Source organism: Narcine bancroftii, chromosome 1 (genome assembly GCF_036971445.1).
Source record: "Narcine bancroftii isolate sNarBan1 chromosome 1, sNarBan1.hap1, whole genome shotgun sequence".
In the NCBI taxonomy this organism is placed as follows: Eukaryota; Metazoa; Chordata; class Chondrichthyes; order Torpediniformes; family Narcinidae; genus Narcine; species Narcine bancroftii.
In genome coordinates, this window is record NC_091469.1 from 374,848,665 (window position 1) to 374,870,892 (window position 22,228).

The 22,228-nt window shown below is 40.2% G+C and overlaps 1 protein-coding gene across 1 annotated transcript in view; it reads left to right on the forward strand.

Moving 5' to 3' along the window:
* LOC138758747 (synaptonemal complex protein 2-like) overlaps positions 1 to 20,103 on the forward strand; it is a 41,078-nt gene extending 20,975 nt beyond the window's left edge. The window contains exons 6-8 of the mRNA XM_069928127.1: positions 15,685 to 15,739; positions 19,723 to 19,860; positions 19,957 to 20,103. Coding sequence (XP_069784228.1) covers positions 15,686 to 15,739; positions 19,723 to 19,860; positions 19,957 to 20,103 — 339 coding nt within the window. The 5' untranslated portion in view covers position 15,685. The remainder of the gene's footprint in view (positions 1 to 15,684; positions 15,740 to 19,722; positions 19,861 to 19,956) is intronic.
* Positions 20,104 to 22,228: the final 2,125 nt, after the last annotated feature.

A 22,228-nucleotide genomic window follows, 5' to 3' on the forward strand; every position in this document is an offset into this window, starting at 1 on the left:
GTCTGGAGAAAATGGCAGCGAAGAAAGAAAAACCAAAAACAACGGGAAGAAAAGAAGAAGGAAAGACGTCGGAAGAAGAAGGGGAAGGCCTTACCGGTATGAGGAGGCCCGCCATGGAGAGAGAAGCCCGCTCCCTGAGGTCAGTCAAAGCCCCGAACTCGGGACTACAAAAATGGCTCATGGAGCCAAACAAAAGTGCACAACCGCGCAAGACAAAAATAACACTGACGGGAGGGGGGACCAGCTGAGGAGTCGATCTCCACAGCTGAAACAGGCAACTACAACACAACAGCCAGAGGAAAACATAGAAAATAACGAGAACAAGAAGGAAGAGAATAAAAATAAGAAATCAAAGAAACAACAGATGACCAACCCAGAGAAAGAAGACCAACACCAAGACACTTCTAATAAAAATAAGAAGACCAAAAATACTAACAAAATAAAACAAACAACCCAACAAGAAAACCAGAAGAGACAGAGGTAAAGGACAAAGATCCTGAAGTGGGCTCAGAAGAAGAGGAGGAAGAACACAGAGAAATGGAAGGGCAAGTACATGGATATATATTTTTTTAAAGAATATATGGAAACAGTAAAAGAATGGCAGTCACAAGAATTCAGTGAAATAAAAAGAAGAATAAAAAGTACAGAAGAAAAAGTGAATAGATTAGAGATGATCATGACAGATATAGGAAAAAGAGTAGACAAGGTGGAAGAACGAGAAACAGCCATAGAAATGGAAGTAGATGACTTAAAAAAAGAAATTAGAAGAATCTGATAAAAAAGTTAAGGATTCACAGGAGCTGTTAGCTCAGAAGATAAATATAATGGAAAATTATAATAGAAGAAACAATATAAAGATAGTGGGCCTTAAGGAAGAAGAATTTGTCTCTGCTCCATCCTCAAAATTCATTGGAGCGACTTCATCCCTAACATCGAAGTACTCGAGATGGCAGAGGCCGACAGCATCGAGTCCACGCTGCTGAAGATCCAGCTACGCTGGGTGGGTCACGTCTCCAGAATGGAGGACCATTGCCTTCCCAAGATCGTGTTATATGGCGAGCTCTCCACTGGCCACCGTGACAGAGGTGCACCAAAGAAGAGGTACAAGGACTGTCTAAAGAAATCTCTTGGTGCCTGCCACATTGACCACCACCAGTGGGCTGATATCGCCTCAAACCGTGCATCTTGGCGCCTCACAGTTCGGCGGGCAGCAACCTCCTTTGAAGAAGACTGCAGAGCCCACCTCACTGACAAAAGACAAAGGAGGAAAAACCCAACACCCAACCCCAACCAACCAATTTTCCCCTGCAACCGCTGCAACCGTGTCTGCCTGTCCCGCATCGGACTTGTCAGCCGCAATCGAGCCTGCAGCTGACGTGGACTTTTACCCCCTCCATAAATCTTCGTCCACGAAGCCAAGCCAAAGAAGAGGATCCCTAGGGTCCTAGGAAGACCATAATTATAGGAAGAAATGGAAATAGAAAGGGCACACAGAACATTAGCCCCTAAACCACAACCACAACAAAAACCAAGATCCATTCTAGTAAAATTCCTAAGATATACAACAAGAGAAAATATATTGGAGAAGGCAATGAAAAAAATAAGAGAAGACAAAAAACCACTGGAATACAAGGGTCAAAATTTTTTTTTCTATCCAGATATAAGTTTTGAACTCCTGAAGAAGAGAAAGGAGTTCAATGCAGCAAAAACGACCCAATGGAAAAAAGGTTATAAATTTATGTTAAAATACCCAGCGGTACTTAAAATAGTTATTCTGGGGCAGCAAAACAAACTATTCTCGGATCTGGAAGAAGCACGAAAATTTGCAGAAAAACTACAAAACAGACAGAGAGATGAAGAGATGTAACAAGAACAAAAATGACAACAAACTATATGTATGTGTGTATGTAGGTATATATATATATATATATATATGTATGTATATGTGTGTATGTATATATATGTGTATATATAAAAAATAGAGTATATGTAAGAACTAAGAAGGGAAAGAAAGGGAAGAAAGGAAGTAAGGAGGGAATTAAGAGAGTGACCTTTGTTATATATGAAGATTAAAATCTTTTCTGCAGGGGCTGGGTGGGGAAGAATTACAGTCACTGCGAAATCAGTTGACACTTGCGAGCGGATTTGCAAATCCAAATGGAGAGGGGAGATGTGGTTGCCCGACAAGGAACAAAGGGCAACTCAGAAAGGGGAGGGACTATTGGGGTTAAAGGAATTTTAGATATGAGAATAGTGGAAATATTTTATGTTTTAGAAATGTTGTGTTATAATGTGTTCAAAAAAAGAAAGCAGAAATGGATAAGAAAGGAAGGTGGTGATGAGGAAACGGAAAGGAAAGATAAACAAAGTATGAAATGGCTATGTTGAACTATATGACTTTAAATATTAATGGAATACATAACCAAATCAAAAGGAAGAAACTGTTAAATTTACTGAAAAAAGAAAAAATTGATATAGCATTCGTACAAGAAACACATCTAACTGAAGTGGAACACAAGAAATTAAAGAGAGATTGGATAGGACATGTAACAGCAGCATCATACAAGGAGGCTTACAATTACCAAACTTTAAGAATTATTATAGACCCGCACAATTAAGATACCTATCAGATTTTTATCAAACAAGGGAAAAACCAGATTGGACCAGATTAGAACTAGATAAAATAGGGGAGAAGATACCTGAACATATACTATATAAATGGGATGAAAAATTGGTGCAACGTAGGAATTCACCGGTATTGTATCATCTGCTCAACATTTGGAAGAAGATTCATGTAGAAAGGAATAAAACAAATTACCAACTACCAAAACTAATACTGACGCAAAATCAGCTAATCCCTTTCACAATAGATAACCTTTCCTTTAGAGAATGGGAGAGAAAAGGGATCAAAAGAATAGAAAATTGTTTTTTGGGAAATAAATTATTATCCTTTGAACAAATGAAGGATAAATATAATATAACTCACGATACAATGTTTGCATATTACCAACTGAAAACCTACTTGAAGGACAAATTGGGAAACAGTCTGAGGTTACCAGAAGGAAGCAATTTTGAATATGTGATTACAGACACAATGATAATTAAAAAGTTTGTAACAAACATGTACATCAAACTGCAAGAAAAGGAGAACGAGGAAACAAACGGTAAACCTAAACAAAAATGGGAACAAGATCTGAACATAAAGATAAAGAATGAAACATGCGAGAAGCTATGCTCCGGAACTATGAAGAATACAATAAACACGAGGTTACGCATGATACAATATAACTGGATACACAGGCTATACATCACACCTCAACAGTTAAATAAATGGGACCCAACAGTATCAGACAGATGTTTTCGCTGTAAAAAGGGAATGGGAACAACAATTCATGCAATTTGGACATGTGAGAAAGTGGAAAAATTTTGGGAAGATCTAAACCAGATATTAAATAAAATCACAAAAAGCAATATACCAAAAAACCCAGAGATCTTCCTCCTAAGTAATATAAGAAACAAAGAATTTGGACTCGATTTGGATGGAGCACAAAAAAGATTTGTTATGATAGCCCTAGCTGTAGCAAAAAAATGTATTATGTCAACCTGGAAATTAGAAGACAACGTGAGAATACAACAATGGTACATAGAAATGAATAAATGTATTCCATTAGAAAAAATAACATATAATTTAAGAAATAACATTGCAATATTCGAACAAATATGGGAGCCATACATGAAACACAATAGAGAAATCCTACTGTGGACTTCCACCACCTAAAATGACAGAAGGAGAAGATAACGAAAAGAACTGACTCAGTAAAATTTCTTGTTTATTTTTATTAAGTGACAACATTGTTTAACGGGTTTAATGTATCTTATAGATTGAACTTCAAATAAATGGGGAAGGGAGTGAGGGAGGGAGGGAAGGGAGGGGGGAAAAAGGGGGAGAAAACGACACTGAATATATTTAAGAAGAAAAATGTCTGTATGTATCTTGGTCAATATGGTTTATAGTGTGAAAAAAAATTTAAAAAAAAATTGCATCTCTCTCTCGGTAACTTAAAAGTCTAAACATGACTGATCACGGTTGGAATCTTTTTTAAACAACGGAGCAACATGAGCTACCCTCCAATCCACTGGCACCACACAAGTGGCTAAGGACTTTTTAAATATTTCTGGCAGAGTCCCTGTAATTTCAACGCTAGCCTTCCTCAAGGCCCTGGGAATTTATCCTCCCTTATTTGCATTAAGCAAAAAAAAACATTTAACTGCCAATTAGTGCCGCCCGCAGGAAAAAAGGTAACCTCAGGGTTGTAGGTGCTGTCATGTGTGCATTCTGAAACATTTGCTCCTGCTATTCGCCCTTCTCTTTACTCATAGGTTGTGGGTTGGGTTGGGTTGGGTTGGGGAGGGGGGGGATTCAAGTTTCACGACTGTCTCATGACTGGCGAGCCACTTGCACTCATTGTCAATCATTCCACGATTGCAAACCAAAGCTCTGAGAAAAGATGCAGGATGGTATTGGACCATCTGTGGTGTGTTTTACCTACAAATCTCTGAATAGGCACAGCATTGCCCCTGCCCGCCGCTGGCGTGAAGGATCGCTGAATGGAGCTGGCGCACTGTTGACGCAGCTGGGCTCCTTCTTTGTCCCAAACACCCTCATGAGTGTGGGCAGGTGCCTCCCCCCGAGTTGCGCGTTGGGACGGCCGAGACAGCGGATGAATTGCACGGTGAGAGGGGAGGAACGTGGGGGCGCAAATACTAACCGTGCCACAAACATAGCGAGGTGGTTGGGAAAGAGCAACCTTTATTCTGTGTAGGGTCATAGGAAGTTCATTCCATTTAAACTTTTTTTTATGTCGGAAGATAAATTATTCGCTATTATTTCAAGATGTGCTTGGTATCACCTTTGGGTTCGGGGTTATTTTGGATGGAAAGAACTGGGTTTGTGGATTCCCCCCCCCCCCCCCAACCGCGTTGGAGAGGATTTAATGTTGAAATGTAAATGCTTATAAAGTGCCCGAACCCTTCCATAGTGCGTGGCTAAAATGAGGCCGATTTAATGGTGCGAATTTGGCGTGGTCACTTTGGACAGGCACGGCTCTGTGTTCGCCACGCCCGTCCCGTTTAATCAAGGGTATGGGACACTTTATGGTAAAGTGATGTCAAACTTGAAGACCTTCCTTGTATTTCCCTTGGGTTCTTGGAGGCGCCCACCTTTTATGAGAGACTTTTCAAATGTTGCATCTTTCCTACAATTTCAGAATTTGCAACATCTGGTCTTTGCTCCAAAGAGCTCCCTTTATCTCGTTCTGTCCACACAGCCTGTTCATTTCTGACTGGAGTTGTCACATTCTCCCCGGAGTCGTGTGTTGCCCACTTCATGACTGAATGTTGAAGAGGGGTGGACTATATCTTGGCTGCTATTTGGGTTGAGAAGCTTCTCGAGATATTTTTGGATTTAATAATGAATATTTGCAATCCTACTATTGGATTTGTACTCCAGTGAATGTTGCAGGTTTTAAAAAGTATCTGAATTTTTTTTTAGGACTTGGCCTAATTTCTCGTGATTGTTATAACCTTTTGGTAAGTATTTGCAATTGTGCTTTACAATGAAGAGACTTGAAGCCAGTCATTTGAAAACAACCAAGAACTTGATTAAAGAAATACAAATGCCATATACTTTGGAGAGTCTGGAGGAGCTTCTGCTCCCAGCCAGCACTAGATTCAATTACTACGCATCACTGGCCCGCGCAAGTATGGTGGCCCCAATGTGATTCTAACGGGGCACGAACAGCTGATTGTAGTGGCTGTCTACATCCCCCTTTCCCTTGCACCTCCTGGAACACCAGTAAAAATTTCAACACAGGTAAACGGTAGTAAAAAGGTTTCAAAACATAGCAATGATTATTTGCACTCCCATTCCATACATGGTATACCAAAGTCCTTTCATACTTGGCGTAGTGGCCATGTACTTTGAGTTGGGCCTGCAAACACGGCCAGCTCGTGTTCGATACAAACCCATTGGATGTGGTGGAGGGCTGCAGCATCACATCCTGAATACTCTCCGCTGCTGCGGACTCAGGATAAGTATTCTCAGTTTCTATGGCTTTGGCTGGAGACCATTCCTCACCCTAGAGGTTCCTTTCCGGGTTGTCTGGAATAGTTACAGCAGATTTTTTGTGGTCTCTGAGGCATTCTGTCCCATGGCAACTCTCCATGTCAACAGGTGGCAGTTGAGATGGATTGTAGCGAGGACAGCTCTCGTACCTCCAGTACCCCTTCGCATCGGATGAGATGAAGTATGATTGTGGCTCTTTGCAAGCTTTCACCACCACTGCAGGGTGGTCATATCCCTATGGAATCTGCATGCATACAACCTGACCCTGGTGAAGTGGAGAGAGAGAGAGACTGGCTGGACCTATCATAATACCTCTTTTGTGCCAATCTCCTATTGAGGAGCTGTACCTGGACAGATTCCGGCCTTATGGGTGTGGGCTTTAATAATTTTCTGGAGACCGAGATGGTCATGCAAGTCTACTGCGACATCAGCCATTGTGCTGGCAAGCCTAGTGTATTATCTTGGGGTACATTCCTTAAGTTCAGGAGGTCCAGGAACACATCCATTTTGTCTCGGTGTGATTTCTCCATTAACTCTTTGGCACTGCAGACCACTCTCTCAGCTAAGCCGTTGGACTGGGATACTCGGGGCTGCTGGTTATATGTTGGAAGTCCCAGTCGGCAACAAAGTCTCTGGCTAGAAAATTGGGTGCTGTTGTCTGATATACTGTGTGTGTGGGGCCCTGTGCACCACAAAATGGTGCTTAAGCTTCATTATAACTAGTTACAGTAGCCTCCTTGAGTAGATCAATCTCGAACCACCCGGAGTAGGAGTTGACTACCACCAGGTATTGCTGCTGGTTCCACTCAAAAATGTCCATGGCAACAGTTGACATGGGTAAGTCCCGCACAGGGTGGAGCTGCAGGGACTCTTTGGCCTGGTGGGACTTGGTACTGTTGCACATGGCACAACCCTGGACATGGTTGGTGATGTCTTCAGTCATCCTGGCTAGAAAAATTACATCTTTTGCCAAGCACTTTGTTGCTTCAATGCCAGGGTGGCTACTGTGGAGAATTATGACGTTTGTGGCTTGTAGTCGTTTGAGAATGAATGGCCTCTGGTCTTTCAAACAATGCTATCATTGATAACCTGTTCATCCCTGAATGGGAAAAATGGTTGGATCGCTGCTGGCAGGGCCCCTTTGGCTGTCCAGTCAGCCAGTCCTGATGTAAGCTCTTGGGGCACTTAAAGCGCTGTCCTTGGTGGTATGGTTCCGGAGTTCATCCAGTCTGGATGAAGAGATGTTGGAGACGTCCATCATATTGTAATAATCTGCCTCCAGCCATTCACACTGTACTTTAACTGGGGGCTCTCAATAGGGTATCAGTCAAGTGCATTTTGTTGCCTGCCTTGTGGTGGACTAGCTAGAATTTATATTTATGTAGTTGTAGCATCATGCACTAGAGTTTCACTGGCGCCGCATGGATAGACTTGTTGATAATAGTCACTTGGGGAAGGTGGTCTGTTTCCATGGTTATTGGTCTACCATAAATGTAATCATTAAATTTGGAGCATGCAAACGCCAATGACTGCTACTGGATGCAATTTGAAGTGCATCAACACTCGTAGCCCATGGTTGAGGACTCGTTATCTGTTTGCTATTATCCTCGGTAGTTTTGAGGGCTAGGCACTTAAAAATTGTCTTAGTGAGCATAAGCTTACTATCTTGAAGCAGAGTCTTGTGCAAATGATTGTCTAGGATGCAACACACCATGTGGTATTTGATGAGTTTGTCTATGAATATGTTGAATTTGAAAGATTTTGCCCTAAACCTTATGGTGCTAACATACAATTGGATTGATTCCCTGGGTTTCTGGTCACGCACATCTGTGCCTCTCCATGTTCACATTAATCTGAAGGGAATCAGATGTCCCTGAACTTGCGCTTAAGGCATTCATGGTTCTCCCTGGACTCGGCTGGTTGAATGATGCGTCCTCTTCGCGAACCTCTTTGGCTTTAATGAATGCCCTCTCCCTTTCAATGCCTTTGGGCAAGCCAAATTCAGCAAAATGTACGCTTTTATACGAGTTGACTTGTTCCCATGCACAGCAGCTATAAAATATATTCTTGCTCGAATCTTCACCACTGTTTGGCTACATTGCCATCGAAGATGAGCGGGTTTGGGCATTTAAACCCTTCTGCCATAATGGTGGCTGAAAACGTGGCAGGGTTTTAGTCACTGCATCAGCTGTGATTGATGGCTTCAAGCTTAGGTTCCTGTTGATCCCACTTCTGACATCATATTTGCAATTGTGCTTTTCAACGAAGAGAGTTGAAGCCAGTAGTTTAAAAACAACCAAAAACTTTTGTATTTCTTTAATAAAGAAATACAAACGCTATATACCACGGAGAGTCTGGAGGAGCTCCTCCTACTGGCCAGCACGAGATTCAATTGACACACGTCACTGCTGGTTCCATGGTTGTGTATTGTGTGGGCCCAAGTACGGTGGCCCAACCGCAATTATAACTGGGCAAGAACAGCCAATTGTAGTGGTCGTCTACAGTAAGGGTAATGTCCTTGCAAAGTACTTTCATATTCACGTTTGTGCTTCATTCTGCTGTCATCTGGAGTGCAGATCTGAGTTCCACACAAAACATGGTGAAACTAAAGTTCAACATGTTACTTCTTCACCCCCCCACATTTGAACTGAACCTACCAGTTTGTTTCAATATAGAACACATAACAGCATAGCAACAGACCCATGTGCCTATGCTGGATACTGTGCTCATATTAAACAAAAACTCTACCCACGATCCATAATCCCTCTATTCTCTGCATATTCATGTATCTTTAAGTCCTTTAAATCCTAATTATTGTATCTGCTTCCACCACTACCCCTGTTAGCTCGTACCCAGCCACCCACCACTTTTTTTTTTTACAGATAAGTTGCCTACACATCCTTTGCATCTCCTACCTTAAAAATACGTCCTGTGGAACAAGATATTTTTATCCCCCAAAAAGTTTTCTGACTGTCTACCCTGTCAGTGCCTCTCAGAATTTGAGAAAATTCTATCGTTTCCCCACAGCCTCTGACACTTCAGAAAAGAAACCACAAGTTTATCCAACCTTTCCATACATCTAATGCCATGTAATCTAGGCAACATCCAGTAAATCTCATTTGTCCCCTTTCTGAAGCCATGTAATGGGGTAACCTGAATTGAACCAAATATTCCAAGTGCAGCCAAACCAAAATTTTATATAGCTGAAACATGATGTCCTTGCTTTTGTACTCAAGTACCCTGACCAATAAAGATAAGCATACTACATGCTACCTTTACCTGAAATAGGTCCTTTAGCCCATCATGTCCATAGCCCCATTTTCCATACATGTACTCATTTACCCGTGAGGTCTGCCCTATCAATGTCTAGATGCTGTTTAAATGTTCTGAGATTACCTTGCTCATCTGTTACTTCAGGCAGTGCATCCCAGAGCCCAACCACTACTCAGAATCTCCTCTACCTTGTACCTATCACAAATCTATGCCCTTGTCTTGGACACCCACACCATGGCAAAACAATTCTTACCTCTCTAATTCTGTATACATCTTTCAAGTCATCCTATGTCCTCCTCAACCCCAGGGGAAAGATACCCAACCTATCCAGTTTCTTCTTGTAATTAAAAATATTCTAATCCAGGCAACATCCTGGTGAACCTTCTCTGCATCTTTTCTAGCAGAGCCACATCCTTCCTATCATGTAGTGCCCAGACATGCACCCAATATTCCAAGTGGTGGCTAATCAGTGTTTTATAAAGCTGTAACTTGAAGTTTCAGCTCTGTGCCACAGCCAATCCTCCATGCTTGCTTCACTACCTAGCTATCTGTGCTGCCAACTTCAAAAGTCTCTGGATTTAAACCTCAAGGTCTGCTTCTGCCAATGGGTCAGAAGCATCCAAAGTGGAGAGAACCTCAGCACATCCTATCCAGCAGTCACCACATCTTTTGTCGTAATGCACAAATCTACTGGAAAATCTCAACAGGTCATGTAGCATCCTAGATAGTGAGGAGTAGCCAACATTTGTAAAGGGTAACCTGCCCTCCGATGAAGGGCCCAGGCCTGATGTGTTGGTGATCCTTTACCTCCTAAGGATGCAGCGTGCCCTGCTGAGCTTCTCCAGCACATTTGTGCATTGCACTTGACCCCAGCATTTTCACACTTTCTTGTTTCGTGTATTTTCTTGCTTTTAGTTATATTTGGGATGACATTTACACCTGGATGGCAACCTTTGGCAGAGATTTGCATAAGTAATGAGTTGAGCAGGAGGATATTTTGGTGGAATGGTATGTAAATTACTGTACTTAACATCCAGAAATGCATCCTCAAATGATCGCACCATGAAAATCAGATGAATTGCATCATTGGCTTGCCCTTATCCCACCCCCCCCCCCCCCACGCACCACCCATTCACTTCATTGGCCTTGATTGTGTTCTCGACACACTTTTCCAACAAAAATGGCAGCATAGCAATGGGTATTCAGTAGGAATGGTCTTGGGAGTCCTTCATATTGGCTGGAGACTCCCCCATGATTCCCTTGTTTTTCTTTACTCGTACAATTATAGAACTGTACACCTCATGGAAAGGACCCATTCAGCCCTCCTCATCGAAGCTGAAAGCAATGTTGATCTATACTTATTCCATCTGCCTGCCTCTCTCTCTGCCACATCCACCTTGTAGCATGAGGAAACTTGCTCTAAGAAGATTGGGTTACTATCTTTAGGGAGCCAGGCAGTAAGCGGAGCATTGGTAGAAATAGGGATTTGGTTGACACTTTCCACTCTGTCATTACACTGTAGTTGGAGCTGGGTGTCAGGCAGTCAGGGAATGTGCCCTGCATTCCCTTGCCATAATCATTAAAGCATTAGGAGACCATGTATGCAATTATTACAAATGCCCTGTCAAAAGACATATTTCCTTTACTATGCATGCCTTAGTGAAGGTGGTGTTGGCATCGGCTGAGGTTTTTGATTTTGTATTTAAAAAGGTGTGTGGAATGTGTGTGGAATTGGTGTATCTGGGGAAACTTTCTCATGAATTTAATAGTTTAATGGTGTTATAAAAAAAATCAGAGACAATCTCCCTGAGAAAGCTGAAGGTCACGATGCAGCTAGACTTTTGGAACGAATTCTATCAGAAATCTTTGGTGTCGAAAACTTTCCTGCTCCTATCACCTCCGATAGAACCCACTGCTTGGGAAAACTGCCTGCCGGTGGTGATGATGCACAGAGACTGAGACCGATAATTGCAAAGCTCCGCAACTTTAAGAACAAGGGAAAGATTATGTGCCTGGCTGGGATTCATTATGAAAATAACAGGATTTACATATTTCCCAACTGTTGCCTGAGATTGAAACACCTTAATGGCACTTTCAAGGAGGTTAAGTAGAGCCCATGGGAGAGGAGCATCAACTATTCCCTGTATTATCCAGCTAAATTTCTGGTTATGCATAAGGGAGTTACCAAGTGGTTTGTTACTCCTTCTGCGGTGCTGGAGTTTTGAACTCTATCGACAATAATGACTGATGGTCTTCTTGTTCCATCCTCAACGGATGGATCATTGTGGTGCTTATGCATTCCATATATTGAGTGACATTTAGTGATCATTGGATGGACCATTGTGATTCTGACAGGAGGACACGAGTAGGTTTCACAATATGGATTCTTTCCCATTTGGCTATTATGGAAAATACATCTTAAATTTTTTACTGGACACTTTGTCTCACACTAGTGCTTCAATATAATCTTTGATTTGTGATGTTCCTTTTACTAAATATTTACTTATGTTATAATCTAAGTTCTATTCATGTTACTTTACCAGGTTTTATGTACGTGCTCCTTGGCTTTGATTGAACTCGTTTAGAGGTTGTGGAACCCAGAATTCTTAATTAATGTAGTTTAATGCTCATTACATGCTTTCGTAACTGTTGAGAACCCTTGTATATTTAGAGAGAGTAGCCTACCCCCTGCGGATGTTTTGGGGGTCATTAACTGATGGGTCTCATGCGGGGATATGGTATGGTTCTGTTTTTTTTAAATCACTCTCGATCTTATAGTTCTCGCTCTTTTTTTTCTTTAAGATATGACTAGTCAACTTAAAATAATCTCTTTGTATGTAAGGATATAGATGACACTTTCCAGGTTTTAATATTTCCTAATTTCAAAATGTGTAATCTTCAAGGAAACATGGGGACGATGTTCCAAATTACTATTTTATTAATCCAATAAACAAACTTTGTAGATGCAGCTTTAATTTATTGATAAAACTGATAAACATTTTGCTTAGCTTCACATTCAGACTTTCATAATGATGAATAAACAAAGCATATACTGTACTTAAAGCTTTAACAATATTCAACTTTAAAGAGATATTCAAGAAGAAATAAGATGAGTTCAAAGAAAATTATCTCAAGCTCATGTTCCCTTCATAGTTAATTGAAGAATGAGATGCAAGCTCTTAGTCTGCAGATATTATGGCCCTATTATGTTATAGTCACTATGGTAACACTACAAACAGTAGTCTTTCTTAAAGAGACAAGCAAAAAATTAAGAAACACAAGGTTTTAACCTTTACAAAGGGGAATTAATTCTCCAATTAGAGGAAAAATTTCTCACATTTACAGTGACATTCCACTGATATTGCATTTATTCAAGAGACTCGCCACTCTGACACAGAACATATAAAGTTAAAAAGGGATTGGGTTGGACATGTCTACTATTCTTCATTTACCACAAAAGTAAGGTGAGTAGGTATATTCATTAATAAAAATGAGGTTTAAACTAAGATGAACGGAAAAATACAAGAATGGCAGACTTCTTTTAGTTGATTGTGAACTGAATATGAACAGGGTCCCAACAATGATGATCCCACTTGCTTTAATGATTTGGTATAAAAACTTATGACAGCTTTTGGACCATTGTCTAGTTGGTGGTGACTTCGATTTGGTCCTAGATGCAGTGATGGATCGATCCACACCAAGATCTTTTAATTGTTCAAGGGTAGCGTTGGTCTTGGATCAGGGTACAAGGGTTATGTGATATTTGACACCAATTTAATCCAAAGTAAAGGACTTTTCCTTCTTTTCAAATGTCCATGGCTCCAATTCTCGAATTGACATGTTATTAATACCCCAAAGTTTGGTATCCAGGGTTACTGAATGCTCCTATCTACTGGCTATACTTTCTGACCATAATCCAATATAGATGACTTGGAGGATGAATATTATACAATCATCATCTTATAGTTGGAGATGTAAAACATACATGCTTAATGATTCTAAATTTCTCAGATTTATGAATGGTCATGTTGATTGATTTATAGAAACCAATTCAAATTTTTCTTCCCAAGCTGACATATGGGAGGGTTTAAAAGCAGATTTGAGAGGAGAAAAAAAAGGAAAACTCTTATATCTGTAGAGAAAGAGATTAGAACTCGCGAAAGTGAAGAAGTAGTGTTGGCTTTAGCTCAGTGGTTACTTTGAAACAATTGCTTATTGTCAATACTAGTTGCGGGATTGTGACTGGTTAACCACGGGCGCTGACCAACATTTTTAAAAAAAGTGAAGGCTTTAAAATGGATCCAGTATAATAATTTCTGTACAAGCTGAGGCAGATATGGCCAGGACTAACTATCATAAAACTGGAAAAAAAACTATCATCCTCCACCTGATAGCAGATGGAATTTTTAAAAATTGGGTTAATAGTGGTATAAAGACTGTTGAAGATTTACATAGCCAAGATAACTTTCCCAATTTTCAACAATTATCTGGTAAATTCAATCTACCAAATCATAATTTATTCAAATACTTACAGGTTAGAATTGGGTCTGTTTGAAAAGCACTTTCTAAGTGAAGCCCTGTACACTACAAAGGGTCTGACATCATCTTTTTATATTATTTTAAACAGTAGCTTGTCATTCTATACTAAGAGTGATATTAAAGATAATTGGGAATCAGATCTTAAATGCAATTACGATGATGGTGATTGGTGTAATATCCTTCAAATGTCTTAAACTCAACTAAACAGACAAATACAGTTTAATATCTTTAACAGGACTTAGTACACTCCACATTGACTGCATAAAATAAACCATAACCCTCTCCCAATTGTCAGAGATGGAAAACTTGTGACGGAGATTTACTTCATATACTTTGGAATTGCTCTTATCTGGAAGACTTTTGGAAATACATTGTTAAAATAGGATCAAATGTTATTTAAAAAAAAAAATTCATTTGACCCTAGGGTCTGGATTTTGGGAGATCTACATGGTCTTAATATGAACCACAATATAAAATACTTTATATTGCTTGCAGCCACAGCTGGGGAAAAGTGTATCCTACAGAACTGGAAATCTGGATTTCCTCCTTCGCAGAGACAATGGTTAAATGAGTTAACATCCTATGGTACACCTTGTATGAGGAGGAAACCAGCAACATATGAAAAAAAAAATAAGGGGCTCTCTTTTGGCCTTATCCTCATTACACCTCTTTGGCTACTGAATTAGTACGGATACCTATCCTCCCATACCCCTACTATTTGCTTTATGTAGTAATTTATACTTTACTAATATCTAGAGGACCTCGTACCTTATTTGATCAAATTTTATTTTTGCTATTTTACAATTGTGAATGTGGGAGAAATTTGTTTTTTCTTTGCTTTTTGTGTGTGCATGTTTATAAAAATATGGCTATTTTGTTTCAATAAAAATCTTAAAACAAAAATGTTAACAAGAACAGTTGCTTTTCTGCTGTGATCTGACTTTTGAATAGATCTCACACTGGAAAAATGTGATGTCCTTGCACTATTTTTGATGACTTTTGTCAACATCCTGCACTACTTGTTGTAACAAAACTTCCACCGCTTCCTTATTTGTACCTGTTGTGGTAGGATGAGTTGACTTGTCTGGATAGCATACAAATGGAAGCTTTTTACTGTACAGTTAGTCCCTGACTTTCCATTGTAATGGGGACCAAAGAATCAATCATATCTCAGAATGGAAGTAAGTTGGAATTGTGCCTGTATGCGTGGAGTACCAAAATCTTAAAGCAAGCATTTTAATCAAATCTTTTTTTCATGCTACATTTGATGATAACAACTTAAAGCTTACTGAATTTGTCAATCATCCTTAGTGAATCTTTTCACATTCTGGGCTTGTTAATTGATGTCGCGGGGTTGGGCGTGACCATCTTGATTCCTGTGCACATGTGCGAGCCTTTGGTGGGTTCGGATATTGGAGTTTGGTTGGCGCATGTGTGAGAGTTGAATACCCTGACAATATTGAAATCAAGTCCTTAACTCTTGTGCATGCACTAACTAAACTTCAATACGCAAAACCACCTCTCCCATGTGCTAACCAAAGATTCGCACAGAATCAAGATGGCCTGGCCAGCCCGACAATACTGACTATATCCCGTTATAGTTTGTGAAATACAACATAAACTACGTATTTATTTTTTATTTAAAAATCGGTCATATGTGTGGAAGATTGTAAGTTGGAGGCTACTTGTATTTCAGGATGAGCATCTTGGAAATACACAATTCAATGTGAGCTTTGATTCTTTTGAAGGATGAAGAACTACCAGGCAAGAACTGAAGAAATGCCAGTTAAAAAAGAATTCCTGGTAGAGATTTTTTTCCAAAAATCTTTTGTGCTTGTGACCATTACTGAACTTGTAAAAATCTAATTATCCTTAGTCACTTTTTATATGGTTGGATATTGTGCATTATACTTTTGAATTTTGACTCGAGTCTTGCAGCCAGTGTCCCAGTGACTGAAGCTCCAGAGGCTTTTGTCAGTCCTGTCACAAATTTGTTTTTGCGTTCCACGTCAATTGCAGCAGCATAAATCTCCTCTTCCCCTTCCCTCTATCTTGGAAAGCAACCAACCTATTAAGACTAATCCCACCCTGGCCACACTCTGTCAGGAAGAGATTCACAACTATGAGTTCACGCACCACCACATTTAAAGATTGTTTGTTTCTCACTATTAACATACTCCTGAACAAATTTGTTGTTCCTCTTGACTAAGATGCTGTAGTCAAATCAGCACAATTAATTTGGTACATATGGAAGCATTTTTTTCCCCTGAAATTCAAAATTTGGTATCCTAATTTTGTTTTTTGTTCAGTTGAAAATCTGAAGCCTTGTTGAATGTCTCATGTTCACAGTTGGTCCATGATTACCACTGAATAGTCTCTGGTCCTAAAATATTAATTGCGTGAAGTGTCAATAGTTCATTTCTGTGGAAATTTCACAAAATAATCTAATCATAACTATCTCCATCCCTGAATCCTCTTCCTTCTAGATTTTTACTGATTACTTTAATGCTGTTTCCTCTGCTTCTGACCATATTCCAGTAGAAACAGCTTTACAAAGGACAAACTCCCCCAAACTTTCATACATTAGTCCATCCATGCAATTGGCCCTTGTTGTAAGAATGGTCCAGCTTTTCATTTTTTTTCTGTCCAGGGTAACAAGTGTCTCATACCACGATAGTCAAACCTCGCTGTTGTCTTGAATTGGAGCAATATTTAGATGTAGCCAGGAATGTATAAAGGCATTAATGAAGAACACTGCTGTGCAGTGCTATTAAACGTAATGTCTTTCAATTGAAATAGTTCAGCACAAATGAGACATAAAGTAGAGTGCTCTCAAATATTCCTATAGAAAGGAGATCAGGTTTCCTGGATTCCCAGATAAAATTTATTTCAGTGAATGTCATCAAGAAAGGATTATTTGGGGCAAACAACAGTAGAGAACAGAAACAATCCCTTCGGCCCATGATATCTGTGCTGCCCACAATGCCAAATTGAGCTAAAGCTCTGCTGCTTGCACATGATCAGTAATCTCTTCACCCCTGCATATGCATCTCTCTAGACGCCTTATAAACCTGTCATATTTGCTTCCACTACTACTTCTGGTAGCCTATTATAAGCACCGACCACTCTCTATATACATAAAACATAACATAACAGTACAAGCCCTTTGGCCTTCGATGTTGTGCTGACCTACATATTCCTTCCAAAAAACATACTAAACCCTTCCTACCTCGTAACCCCCTTTTTCTTTTGACAATATGCTTAAATAAGTGTCTTTTAAATGCACATAATGTTTCAGCCTCTACCATCACCTCTGGCCAGGCACTCACAAATCTGTGTTTATATTTAGAAAAAATCTTACCCCTGATGTCTCCCATAAACTGTCGGCCCTTCACTTTGTTCAGATGTCCTCTGGTGTTTGCTATTCCTGCCCTGGGGATAAAGGTGCTGGCTGTCCACCTCTCAGAATCTTGTAGACCTCCATTAAATCTCTTCTCATCCACCTCCACTCCAAAGAGAAAAAATCCCAGCTATGCTAATCTTTCCAATCCAGACATTATGCTGGTAAATCTCCTCTGCCCCCTCTTAATAGCTTTCACATTGTTCCTATAATGAGGTGACCAGAACTGAACACAATATTCTAAGTGTGGTCTCACCAGAGATTTGTAGAGTTGTAACATGACCTCTTGACTCTTGGACTCAGTCCCCTATTAATGAAGACCAGCATCCTATTGGCCTTTTTAACTATCATCAACCTGCACAGCAACCTTGAGAGATATATGGATTTGGACCCCAAATAGGATCCACACTGAAGTATCCAACTATTAACCCTGAACTCAGCCCTCTGGTTTGACCTTCCAACATGCATTTTGAACTCCATCTGCCACTTTGCCACCCAACTCTGCAGTGTGTCTCTATCCTTTTGTAACCTACAGCAACCTTCAGCACTCTCCACAACTCCTCTAATCTTTGTTTTGTCGAGGTCATTTATAAAATTGACAAAGAACAGGGATCCCAGAACAGATCTCTGTGAAACTCCACTAGCCACTGACCTCCAGGAAGAATATTTTCCATCTACTACTACTCTTTGCTTTCTACATGCAAGCCAATTTTTCATCCATGCCTCATGACTTTCTGAATGAGTCTCTCATGGAGAACCTTGTCAAATGCCTTACTAAAGTAATCTAGACCACATCTACAGCCCTACCTTCATCAATTTTTTGTTACCTTCTCAAAAAAACTGCATGAGGCCTGTGAGGAATGAACTTCCCCTCACAACGCCTTGCTGGCTATTCCTGAGTAGATTGATGTCTCTAAATGCGCATAAATCCTATCCTTAAGAATCCTCTCCTTTTTAAAAAAAAAGTCTATAATTCCCATGATTATCCCTATTACAATTTTTAAACAAGGGAACCACATTTGTTATTCTCTAAACCTTCTGCACCACTTCTTCTGACAAGGAGGACTCAAAGATCATAGCCACTGCCCCTGCTATGTCTTCCCTCCATTCCCACAGCAACCTGGGATATATCACGTCCATCCCCAGGGATTTCTAAAGCTTAATGTTTTTAAGAAGATCCAACACTTCCCTAATCTCAACATCGTTAAACACACAAAATTGTTCTATTCCAACCTTGCCCTGATCAAGCTTCGTTTTGCTGGTGAATACTGAAGCAAAGTATTAATTTAGGACCTCCCCAAACTCCTCCACCTCCAGGCACATGGCCTTCTTTAAGTGGCTCTACCTTAATTCTCATCATCCTTTTTTCACATACACGTAGAACACCTTGGGGGTGTTAATTTGGTACGATTAAAACAATGGTTTCTACCCACATACCACCTAAAGCAATCCCTTACTAATCGCAGAGCACCTATGGCATAGGGAATGCTTAAAGTGATATGTGAGTGGAAAGAAAAAGGTTGAGAACCACTGATGCAGATATTCTCGAAGGGGTGAGGAGAGAGTTGCCTGTGATCTTACCCTGATCAAGCTTCTTTTTGCTGGTGAATACTGAAGCAAAGTATTAATTTGGGACCTCCCCAAACTCCTCCACCTCCAGGCACATTGCCTCCTTTATCCTTAAGTGGCCCTTCTTGGACACACCTGAAAAGTTCTGCCCCATCTATCCCTCTTGCAGTCGGGAGGTGCCAGTCAATGTTGGGGAAGTTGTCCTGTAATTTTTGTACTTTTCTGGCTACTTATCTATTCCTCAGTGTTCTGAAGGCTATTCCACCTGTGGACTTGGTAACACATTCAATTTCACTGAACATTTATCGATTTTTGTATTGATTATATCTTTTTGATTAAATTAAGTGTACCATTGTAGTTTTTTACTTTGTAGTTTGTTTCCTACAAATACCTGTTCTGCTACAGCAACAAAACATTTTGGTGCATGTGTACATTGTACAATTCATATATCAATAAACTTGTTATCTTATTATTCTCCTTAAACTTTTCAATGACTCAATTTATTTAGCCTGGTACATGACCAATACAAAGCGACCAATCTTAAATTGGGTGTGGTAAATCCTTGTATTATATCTGCATTGCAGAAACATTTTGTTGCTTGTGAAGCTCTTTGGTTGTAAATCTTGCTTGGTATGGAATTGAAACCTTGCCTGTAGGGATTTGGAGTGAATGGGGTGAAGTCTGGCAGTGGATTTATTTTGTGTACACTTGGAGTATTACAGCATTGTTTTATTTGGATTTGGAGTGTTTGAATGGAGCTGTGCCTTCTTCGCCAGTGAAATTAAGGTCACTAAGCTGGAGTTTTATTTTATTGCAGCTATGCTCTCTTGTTGAAGGTGCTTTTAATGACCATTCATTTCAACCTTTGGAGGAATTTCTGTTGGATAAAAGTGAATATCCACCTCAGCAATGCAACAAGCTATCCTTAAACAAGCTTGATAAGTTAGCTCACAAGGTATGTATTCATGCAGTCTTCATAAATGGATAGCAAGTTTATGAAACAAATCCTAATTGGTTGTCTAGTGTTGATATAGTGTTTTGTTTTTGGTAGGAATTGGACAAAAATCAGTTCTCCAATATCTCTCTGCTCTTGAAAATGCTGCAGAGGTTTTGCAAGGAAGATTCTGATGGTGTTTGTGACCTGATTAAACAAGGGCTTGTTCAGAAGATAAGTATATTTAATCAGCTTTCTTATTAATGTGTATGAGATGCAGGTGAGTCTCATCTGCTTGTTTATTTGTGTTAATGAAAACAATTACTTCAGTTGATTATTGTGGATGCATCCATCCATCTCAAATTATAAACAGACTTTGTAATCCAGGGGTTCTCAACCTTTTTCTTTCAACTCACATACCACTAAGTATTCCCTATGCCATACGTTCTCTGTGATTAGTAAGGGATTGCTTAAGGTGGAAATAAACAGTGTGATAACCACTGTTTTAATTGTACCTAATGATTCGTTATGTGCACGGTTTCATAACTCCAAAAGAAATGGGCCAATGACCATTTTTCTCAAGCAAAATATTTCAGTAACAATTGGATCTAGAGCAGTGATTCTCAACCTTCCCTTCCCACTCACATACCACCTTAATCAATCCTTTACTAATCACAGGGCACTGATGGCATAGGGATTGCTTAGAGTGGTATGTGAATGGAAAGAAAAAGGTTGAGAACTGCTATTTAATCCTTTATGAGATGCTAGAATTATTGAGGGTGATGTTTATTTTCTATCTCCAAGAATTGGAGAACAGAGCATAAAGCAGTGCAGTTCAAGGAAAGGTCTTTTGCCCACTGATGTCTATACTGACCATGATGGTAAATTAAACTAAATCTCATAACCCTGCACACAATTTAACTGCAGTATTGTGAGCAATTTTGAGCCCAATATCTGAAGAAAGATGAACTGGTGTTGGAGAGCATCTACAAGATGTTTATAAGAATGATCAGGGGATTAGAGGTTTAACGTATGAGGATGGTTTGATGTCTCTGGCCCTGTACACACTAGAATTTTGAATAATGAAGGGGAATCTCATTGAAACAGACAATATTGAAAGGACTGGATAGAGTAGATGTAGAGAAGATATTTATAATGGGTAAGTCTAGTACCAGAGGACACAGCCTCAGAATAAAAGGGCATCCCTTTAGAACAGCGGTGAGAAATAGTTTGTTCAGTCAGAAAAATGTGAATCTGGCTGTTGAGGCCAAGTCATTGGATATATTTAAAAGTGAGGCTGCTAGATTCTTGATTCATGAGAGTGACAAAGTTATGGAGAGAAGGTAGGAGGATGGGTTGAATGAAAAAATATATCAGCCATGATTTGAATGAACAAGCAAACTCAATGGGCAGAATGGCCTAATTCTGTACCTAAGACTTATGATTTATATCCCTCTATTCCTTGCATATTCCTGCAACCACGTAGAGCTTGTAAAATTTATCTTTGTAGCTAACCTCCACCTTGTTCTCAAATTCACATGGACCCGTTCTGACACATCTCTCCATTTTCTAGATTACCCTGGGTCCATCTCAGGAGGCTAGCCATATTGGTGACATTTACCATGTTCCTTCAGCAATCTAAGTTATACTTCCTCTCTCCCTGTCTTCTGTAAGGATGTTTGCCCTTTCTACCAGTTTGGACACCTCCACCATATCTGAACATGAGGCCTTCTACTCCTGTGCATCTGAAATGTCCTGTTATGGAGGACGTGTCTTCCCTTCTACCGTGGACAATTGAGCCATCTCCAATATTCCCTTTGGATTTTGGAGTTCTGCTCAGGGATCAGCTTCCCCTTGTTCACAACTTTCACCTCATTAGAATCTGCATTCAGTAGATTATCCTTTAACATTATGCCTACTGCAACCAGCCCACTCCTCCAGACACTATTACCCCTCCTCACCCTTTCCTGCCTTCCATAGGGATTGCTCACTCTGTGTTTCCCTTGTCCACTCACTTCTTCCCACCAACCTCTCTGACACCATTGGTAAGTTCCCTGCAACTACATGAAGTGCAACAGTTGCTCTTTCACCTTCTCTTTCACACCCTCCAGTGACATTAGCAGCCCTGCCAAATGAGGCAAAGGTTCTTCATCCTCCTTCTCCTCATCTACTGCATTTGCTGGTGCTCCTGATTTGGCCTCCTGTAAATCGGTGGGACCAAGCACACTCTGCCTGCAATGTCATCCTAAGCTCCTGGTTGCTGCTATTCCAAGTCCCCTCCCCATTACAACCCTGACCTGTCTGTCCTGGACTTCTCTGCTACCAGAGTGAAGCCAACATAAAGTGGAGGAACAGTGCCTTGTATTCCACCTAGGGAGTCAATAACCCA